An 8,904-nucleotide genomic window follows, 5' to 3' on the forward strand; every position below is an offset into this window, starting at 1 on the left:
CAAGTTTGGATCCCAAGAGATGTCTTAAATCCAAAGCAAGCAGGGGAACAATAAGAATCAGTTCTTCAGAAGAAAGTGACAAAATATCATTCTGTTAGCTGTGAAAAGCACTTGAGGACAAGATCTCAAACCATAAGAATCAGTAGAAACATAATGTTTTTTCTTTCTGTACAATCATTATTCTAAAAAAGAATTTTTACCAGAAATTTTCCTAAGGATCAGGGCTTCCAATTAGTGTTTGTATCTTTTCAAGGGTATTTACAATTATGAATTATTAACCCTGTTAAACAAAGTCTCATTTTTTTCTCCCCAGGTAAATGGGCTTGAAGAGTTAAGGAAACCGAAAGAGGCCCCAAGTCCAAAGCAAACTTTGCCCAGTATGACCACATTTTCACAGGTCCAGAATATTCAGTGGCTCAAGTTTTCCTTTAGCAAAGTGTGGTTTGAAGTTTCCCAAAGGGGCTTCTAGCCTCAGTAAAGACACTAATTAACAAGGATTTAACCTCACATAATTAATAGAAATTAGGAAAGTACCTAAATGTCCACTGTTCCATTACACACAGATTCCACAAAGCAAGAACTTAATCTTATGCTCATGTACATCTTTTCGTTTTCTTTTATTCCTTCTAAGTCTCCATCATATGCCTGAATTAGGGTATTTAAGGTATAGATAACTGGGATATAAAGCTAACTTAGCAACTTTAAAAAATCAAACAACATTGCTTATTTGATTATTACTGGACTTAAATTTTCTAGTGACAACATACCCACTGCTAGCTTAGGTATTATGTAATAATTATTCCATGTTGTTATGAATTAAAATGTGACTGTGAAAACAAATGTGACAACTGGAATTTATGAGGCTTCATAAACTATTTCCAAATCGGGAGGAACAGACCTGATTTAAATGCCCTTCTCTCTAATGTCATCCAGCAAATCTATAAAGGGCAGAGACTAGAAATCAAGATCATTTCCACAGTTATCAGCACAGGGAGTTTTCTTTTACAAGACAGTGCAAGCGAGAATTCTATGATACTCTTACAAAGTTGAATCTGCCATTTAGAAATGCAGCTTTCAACAAATAAATGTCTCTCTCTCTCACTCTCTCTCATATGTGTGTATCTGAACAAAGAACTCTAACCTCTGACATGCTGCAACTAGGTGTGCATCTTAAAGTTTTTTTTTTTTTTTCTTGTCCATTTTGCAGGGAAAAAATATAATATGCTGAAAACAACAGCAGCAGCTTTGGCTTGGTCTGCGGATCTCAGACCATTTGAAGATATTTGTCATTCTGTTGGCCCACAAGACTTCCGGAGACTAGGGTGATAAAGGAAGCCCAGGAGTGAAATCTAATCTCCAGGACAGTCCTAGATGTCAGGAAGGTCGGAAAGTATAAGTGCTGGGAGTCAGGACATTTGCCACCGACATCCCCAAATAGCACCTTTCCCTGATAAATGCCCATAGGCAGAAATCAGGAGATAGTGTGTTCAAGGAAATGAAAGTCCCACATTCTGGATCTAGCCCAAGCTCCAGTGTTTCTAAAAGCTCATTAACATGAGAAACGAAGTCCTGAAAGCAAGATGCTCTTTAATAACATAATACTAAATTTAAGTCAGAAGTGGTTAATTTTGGTTTTTTACAATGATTGAACTCATAGACATATCTACCAGAAGTTTAAATGATTTGCGTTTATAACCTGGAATGAGCAAAATTTCAAAGATCAGATCAAAAGAACAAAAGGACCAATTTAATGAAAAGCGAAGGATTGTGACGGCTTCTTTAGAAAATAGTGTAACAGTGACAGAGATAAAAACAAAATTACTGCACTCATTTTTGCTGGAAAGACCAGAATGGATATTATTAAGAGGGAACTGAAGAACAAGATAGCAGAGACTCCAATAAGAGAGCAAATAATTGCTCTTTAATCCAGTGAGATTATACCCTAGAGTGTTGAAAGAATTTGTTCACGTCATAACAGAACCAATTTCTTAACCTTTAAAAATCACGGAATACAAGAGACCAGCCAACATATGGGGAAAGACGATGTCTAGTTTAAAAGGTGATTTTAAGGAACTATACAAAAGTAAGTTTGACATTGATCTGCCATAAATCTTTGGACTTGATTATTAAAAAGATAATGGGTGGACCAGCATAGCTTTGATTACAGTATTCCTAGGGTACAATGGGACACAGAGGCCCTGTGACACCTAACTCAGCTTAGTAGGGGAGGGGAAGGTTTTGTGGATGAGGCAATGCCTGGGCTGAGCAGCAGAATGCTGTGGACGAGCTATTCGACAAAATAAATCAGAAGAGAAGGCAGAGCTATGGTCAGGGACCTTGTGGCTATTTGAAGAAAAGCAATGAGTGTTACTTCAGTTCAATGTTTGATCTTGTTATGGTCAACATTTTGACATAGCATTGAATGAAGCGATTCTTACTCAAACTACGAGCTTGCTAATATACAGAATGAGCACAGCAGTGGTGCGCTGGGTGTGGCGGGGTGTCCCTTTTCTACTTAAAACCCCTCAGTGGTGCCCTTCCATGCTCTGGCTCTTACCAACGCTTCAGCTCATCTCATACCATGTCATCCTCATTCTCTGTGCCAGTCACGGTTGCCTTCTTCCTGTTCCTCGGGGATGCTAGAGAAGGATTTCTCTTCTATGGCCGTACCACCCGAACATGCCTGCCCTTGTCTGATCTCAGATGCTAAGCAGGGTGGGGCCTTGTTAGTATTTGGATGGGAGACAGGATTTCTTTTTAGGGTGAGAGTAGAGGACTCGAACTTTTCTTCATCTAAGTAAAAACAGCTACATATGTTAAATAAGAGTCACATATTTCCCTGTGGGGTACCTAATTTTGTTGGTAAATACAGATAGTTAATTCTGGATGCTCTTAACTCTGAGATGTTTTAGTCCTTCAAAACTGTACTTGATATTTACCAAAAAAAAAAAAAAAAAACAGTTGTTACCTGTAACTCCCCAACGTATTCATACAGGTGCCTCCATTCTGGCAGCTCAAGGGTGTTCCTGAGTAAATCTCACATTCGTTAACGTCATCTGAGCAGAGATGACCCTGTGGTCCCATAAAGAAAAGAGTCAGGTGCCAAAGGTGATAGAGGTATCTGGGGACTAATATTCATTATATTCATTTGATAGTTTAAGGATTTACACATGGATGGTAAATAAGCCCTAAATACAATACTACTAATATTAATCTCCAGTTATCCTTCCTCTGGAACTCAGATTTGACCGAATAGAATCAAAGAGCCCTTCATAAGATCATAGTAGTCACACAAGGAGAATCCTTATCCAAACTGAGACATGTATGGGAATATCTACTTAACAATTTTTTCAATGCGCATGTTGAGAAAATTTTCACCATTACTAGAAAAAGGCAAGAGAATTCACAACAGTGTGTCAAGATTCGTTCAGTACTTTCCAATGCTGAATAATTTAATTTAATGCTAACAGAAATATCGTGTCATTCCATGTAGTTATCCAATTAAGTGAACCTCTCCTTAGGATGGCTTGGCATTCAGTGGGTTATATAATCATACTCACCATTGTTTGGATTTGGGCATACATAGTGTAATTCGTTCTGATTTGAGAGGCCACAGAATACTAGAAACTTTGGATGGAGAATTAAATATGCCTGTTTGATTCCAAGAAAATCCAAGATACTGACTCACCATCACTTTTAACCAAAAACAAGGTGACTCACCTTCCACTGTGAGGGACAGATACAAAAAAAGGAGTCATGCAGATTGAGGCAGGTTCCACCGTTTTGGCAGGGATTGCTGCTGCAAGCTTTCTTGTCAACTGTCTGAAACAAAGACAGGACAGTCAGCAGTAGTAAAAGGCATGTTCCGGTGCAGGCGCATGTGTAGGATCACATTTTACTCCTAGTCAATGAGGTCCTCCCCAGACTTTAAATCAATTACTTACGTTCTTCTTCAAATCAACTCTCTTATCAGTCCTATCGATATTCCTTAACTCTACATGCTTTTAACCATGAGTGGGATGAAATATGAGGGGAGAAGATACTCACTTTACTCTTGGGAAAAGTATTGTTTACCTGAGAAATATACATCAGTGGACAAGAGTAAAGGTTTCAGGTGTGGAAATAATAATGGAGGTTCCTATTGCACTAAGAAAATAAAAATGGAAATTACGGTTCTTTGAGCTATTATTCGTATCTCTGGTACCTCCAGGTAAGCCTTTGAAATATGATCATCTTCTGCCGCCCCTCCTCTCCTGGGTGGAGATGACTGAACTCTTTTCACTCCAAGTCCCTCTGTTTGAAATGTGGCCAACTAAGATACACTCTTCACCCCGTGCTCACCTGACTGCTTTCAGAGCCCAGTCACAAACAGACCTACTTTTGTCTGCACAACCTGGGGAATCTTACCTGATGTCAGCTACCAGTTCTAATCTTAAAAGATTTTTAATGCCTTTGGGGGCAGAGAAAACTTCTTTAGAGGGTTCAAGTGATTATACAATGAGAGTTATTTTATTAATTTCACCGATAGTCTAATCCTCTCTTTTAAAAAGTTGAAATAGGGAAAAACTATTTATTGCATTATAACTTTTCATTACACACACACACACACTGTGACTCACAGAAAAAAGTCTGTTTCCTTGGTTTTACAAATGAAATTGAGAGCCAGGGATGGTCAACTGACTCAGTACCATTTACTGCAAAGCTCATTCCTTCTCCACCTTTGTCCTAAATCAGGAAACTGTCCATGCGGGGGTCTCTTTATGGATCCTGTTTTATTCCATTTTTCTGTTTGTCTCTCTTTGTATCAGTACCACAATTAGCTCTGCCCATCAAAGGACACTATTAAGAACATTAACCATAAACTCATTAGAGGTTTTTCTGTTGTACAAAAGCAACATTGTCTGGGGCTTAAAAACTCAAAAGCCTATGGGGGCCCAGAGGAAATGAAATCAGTTAGCAGTCAGGAGGAAGACAATAGGGAGTGGCAAGGACTGTGGTGGCCAGAGAGCACGGGCCCTATCCAAAGGCACACAGGCATTCACTTTGGACAATCATTAAACACTCTTCCTGAGGGACGGGGCAGGGAGGACAGTCTGAGCTCACTTTGACCATGGCCTCGGTTCTTGACCTTTGGTAAGAATAATGAGCTGTCCAGGAGACTGCGAACTTCAGCGCTGTCTTGTTCCATAGCACTATTCCTTGCTCGTTTTCATTCCCTCAACTACTCCCTAGAAGGATGACGGCTGAGGGGTCAATATGCCATCAAAGTGGAGAAAGGGAATACATGAACTTGTTGGCCAAACTTAAAATACCAAAAATAGAGGCCAATGTTTGAAGAATAATCAAAACAGATCAAGAACACTAGAGCAGGGATTCTTACCCTGGAATCCCCCCATTCTTATGCAAAATTTTACATATGGGGAGATTCTGTGCATTTCTCCCTGTAGAAGGTTATGGCTTCCATGAAAGTCTTAAAAAAGGCCAGCTACCTACAAAAGGGGCAAGAAGCCTAAGTTCATACATAGATAGACCAGTTTACACACATGTTGTAAAGTTATACATTTGCTCTAAGAAACTGTCCCTGTTTAATTACCAGCAAATGTAGTTTTAAGGAAATTTGGAATATTGTGTGATTCACCCCAGACTTCTGAGCTTAATGGTGACACGGTTAAAGGGTGCCTGTGAGGGGAGCACCTGTGGGCTGTGAGTTCAGGGTCAGAGATCTCACAAGCTCAGTAACCTTGGGCTGGTCACTCATCTCTCTTAGACTCAGGCTCCTCATCTGCATCCTGAGAAGCCTAAGCTGGGATAAGAATTCAATGATGAGAAAAAGCAAGCCCTTGATATTAATCAACTGCCCACCCTTAAAATGAGGATGCCAGCTCTATCAGTGATTCTAGTCTATTCTCTGCAAAAGATGTTAGGATATCTCATACACGGGACTTACCTGCTGTAAGTCTTGAAGTTTTCTCTCAAGATCCACAAGCTAGCAGTGGGTAAGAAAAGCTTCAGTTAGCTAGTTTAAAGGCATTTCACATGTGATGTTACACCCCTGCCATATATTGCTAATCCCCTCTGCCAGGGACTCACTTCATCCATTTGTCCTGTTTATACTGCCTTTTCTCTCCTCATTCCTCTTCCCCTCCAGGATTCCCTTCCTTCCTAGTCCCTTCCATCACATAGAGTTCTTTTTTTTAAAAAAGGTATTTTTAAAAGAAGTATGATTCACTGAGAAGTTGACTCTGCTTCTTGGTACACAGTCCCCGTGGGAATTTTCATAAATGTCAGCGATGCGCCCACTTCACCCATCGGAAGGTTGCTCTCAGAACTTGAGCAAGGCCTGCGTACGCAACAAGCCCTTGCATAGCAATTCCTACCTTCTGCCATCACTTTTATATCCTCCGTTAGGGCTGTGTCATTTAGGCAAAAGGCCCATAATCACAACACTGAATCTCCAAAGGGGATATACAAAATTGATATATTCCCTGCAAAATGGTTGCTTACAAAGTTGAATTAAGGAGAACCCATTTGCTCTTACGATGTGGAAGTCGGACTCACCTTGGAGTTAAGCTGATGGATTTGGCTAGATATATTTTGAGGCAGATCAATTGCATGCCTTTTTAAATCTGTAATATCGTCTTTGTTTTCCTGGATCTAATTTTTAAAAAAGGAAGAAGAAGAACACTGGTGAAAAAATCAGTATATCTTATAGGAATATAATAAACTTGAGTAGGAGTCTATTTTAAGCACTAAGATCTTGCCTGTTATTATGAAAACCAAAACAATGCCATGTATAATAAACATCAGACTGAAATAGCCATGGCATAATTCCACCTACTCTTTTTAGTGACAATATATCAATGTATTTTCCACTTGCATATTTTCTTATAATAACAGTTTAGGGTGCTATTTAAGAAGCCTGGCTTGGAATCAGACTGTTTGGGTTTTAAATCTTGGCTCAATCATATACTGTGTGTCCTGGGCAAGTTACTTAACTGCTTCCGGGTTCCTTTACCTCCCTTATAAATGGAGTGATAATGAAGCCCACCTCACCGGGAGCTGTGAGGGTCCAATGAGAGAACGCACAGAAAGTGCTAAGCACAGTGGGTGGCAGTAGGAAGCTTAAGTGATGCCGGCTTCTAACATTATAAGTGATACATCGGTGTGACGTAGTAAATATTGAGCACTGAAAACATTTAATAAGGCAGGAGAATAATTGGCCAATTCTGTTCTGTGGTACAAATAAACTTTCTCTACACCTTCCGCTGGTCCCCTCCTTCCTCTTCTTCCAGTTCTACCCTCTGTGCATTCTCAACTAGGGTATACCGCCCTGTACAATGAGCCACTTTCTGTGGGCATTACTTGCTCTACCCACCATTAACCCTAGGTCATTGTGCTTCACAAGAACACATCTTACATCCAACTATTTTCTCTGTGCTAAAGCTTCAAGGTACACCAGGGAGAGGGTGAGGGGGTGGTTGAAGGCAGGTTGATTAATGGGTACAATATACAGTTAGACAGAAGAATTAAGACCTAGTGTTTGATAGATTCAGTAGGTGACTATAGTTAACATTAATCTATTGTACATTTCAAAATAGCCAGAAAAGAATAATTCGTATGTTCCTAGCATGAAGAAAAGATAACTATTTCAGGTGATGGATATCCCAATTACCTTGATTTGACCTTTATACATTATCACATGTACTTCAAAAATATGTATATCTGTTATGTATCAATAAAAATAATAATTTAAAAAGATTTAAGGTACATATTAATATAGACCTGTTCAATTAATTTACTATACATAGATATACAAAATGACTTGAAGATATTTCCAGTATATTACCTGATGCAAACATTCACTGAGGTCTTCATCATTTAATTTAATTTTTCCCAGGGATCCAGTTCTAAATTCAATGTTTTGGGATGACCCTGTAAGAAACACTAAATTTCCCCTCTCTGTAGCCATCCGAGGCCTATATGATTCAAACCAAAGAATTCATCAGTAATTAGCATATATAATTTTTAAATCAACACAACAAAGTTTCCCACTGAATAACTGACCATACACATCTTCACTTTGTGATCATCTCAACCAAACTGTTCTTGCTCATCTGCCATTTCTTTCTTTGAAAATTTCCTGGAGATGTCTCCCAGTAATTGCATACTTGGATTATTTGCAAAATGACAAATGAATAATTTGTCTGTATGAAGGTAATTCCATACAACCATCTAAATTTTTTTCTCTGTTTGCTTTTTGACATCATTTTTCTCAAGAAAAACCACACCTTTGTTTATCTGGCTATTTGGGAAAACTTGTGAGGAACTACCCCAGTCCATCAGCAGGAATGATCCATATATTTACTTACTGTTGGAGATCAGCATTTCTGTTTTGTTGCTGCAGCTGAAGTCCCCCGGCTTCACCATCTAATTCAGCAAGTGTCAATAAAGTAACCAAACTAAAAAGAAAAGGTGAGGACATATTCCTCACCAGCCTCCTGTCATGTAAGAGGGTGGCCACTCCAACCGAGTGTGGGAGTTTGGAGAACAGCAAACCAGGCAGGTGCACTTTGACCCATGGAATATCCTGTAACTTTTCAGTTTTTCTTCTTTGCCCTAGAAGGCTATGTTATTTTTTCTTTCCAAGGGATGTAAATGATCTTAGATCTTCAGTACTCTTCAACTTGCGGGAGGTCAAAATCTACCATAAGTGATGCACAACTTAATCATTATCTGTTTGACCTTTGAAACAGTAATGAGCAGCTTTGAAAACAGGCACTAAAACAACTTTTGCTTAAGAAGCAGCCACCTTTCAACAAAAGTAAACTTGGTCACATTTACACCTTTCTCTAGTCCTCTCCTTCCTTGCCTCCCTTGTAGAATAGTTCCAGTTCTGCTCAGTGT

The 8,904-nt window shown here is 39.2% G+C and overlaps 1 protein-coding gene across 1 annotated transcript in view; it reads right to left on the reverse strand.

The window, feature by feature from the left end:
• Positions 1-8,528, reverse strand: part of CUBN (cubilin) — a 227,716-nt gene extending 219,188 nt beyond the window's left edge. Inside the window, exons 1-6 of the mRNA XM_069458708.1 lie at positions 8,370-8,528; positions 7,847-7,976; positions 6,559-6,654; positions 5,948-5,986; positions 3,721-3,822; positions 2,969-3,072 (exon numbers count right to left, since the gene is read on the reverse strand). Of these exons, the coding sequence (XP_069314809.1) occupies positions 2,969-3,072; positions 3,721-3,822; positions 5,948-5,986; positions 6,559-6,654; positions 7,847-7,976; positions 8,370-8,482 (584 nt within the window). The 5' untranslated portion in view covers positions 8,483-8,528. The remainder of the gene's footprint in view (positions 1-2,968; positions 3,073-3,720; positions 3,823-5,947; positions 5,987-6,558; positions 6,655-7,846; positions 7,977-8,369) is intronic.
• Between the last annotated feature and the right edge of the window lie 376 nt (positions 8,529-8,904).

Source organism: Eulemur rufifrons, chromosome 25, assembly GCF_041146395.1.
Source record: "Eulemur rufifrons isolate Redbay chromosome 25, OSU_ERuf_1, whole genome shotgun sequence".
NCBI classification, from domain to species: domain Eukaryota; kingdom Metazoa; phylum Chordata; class Mammalia; order Primates; family Lemuridae; genus Eulemur; species Eulemur rufifrons.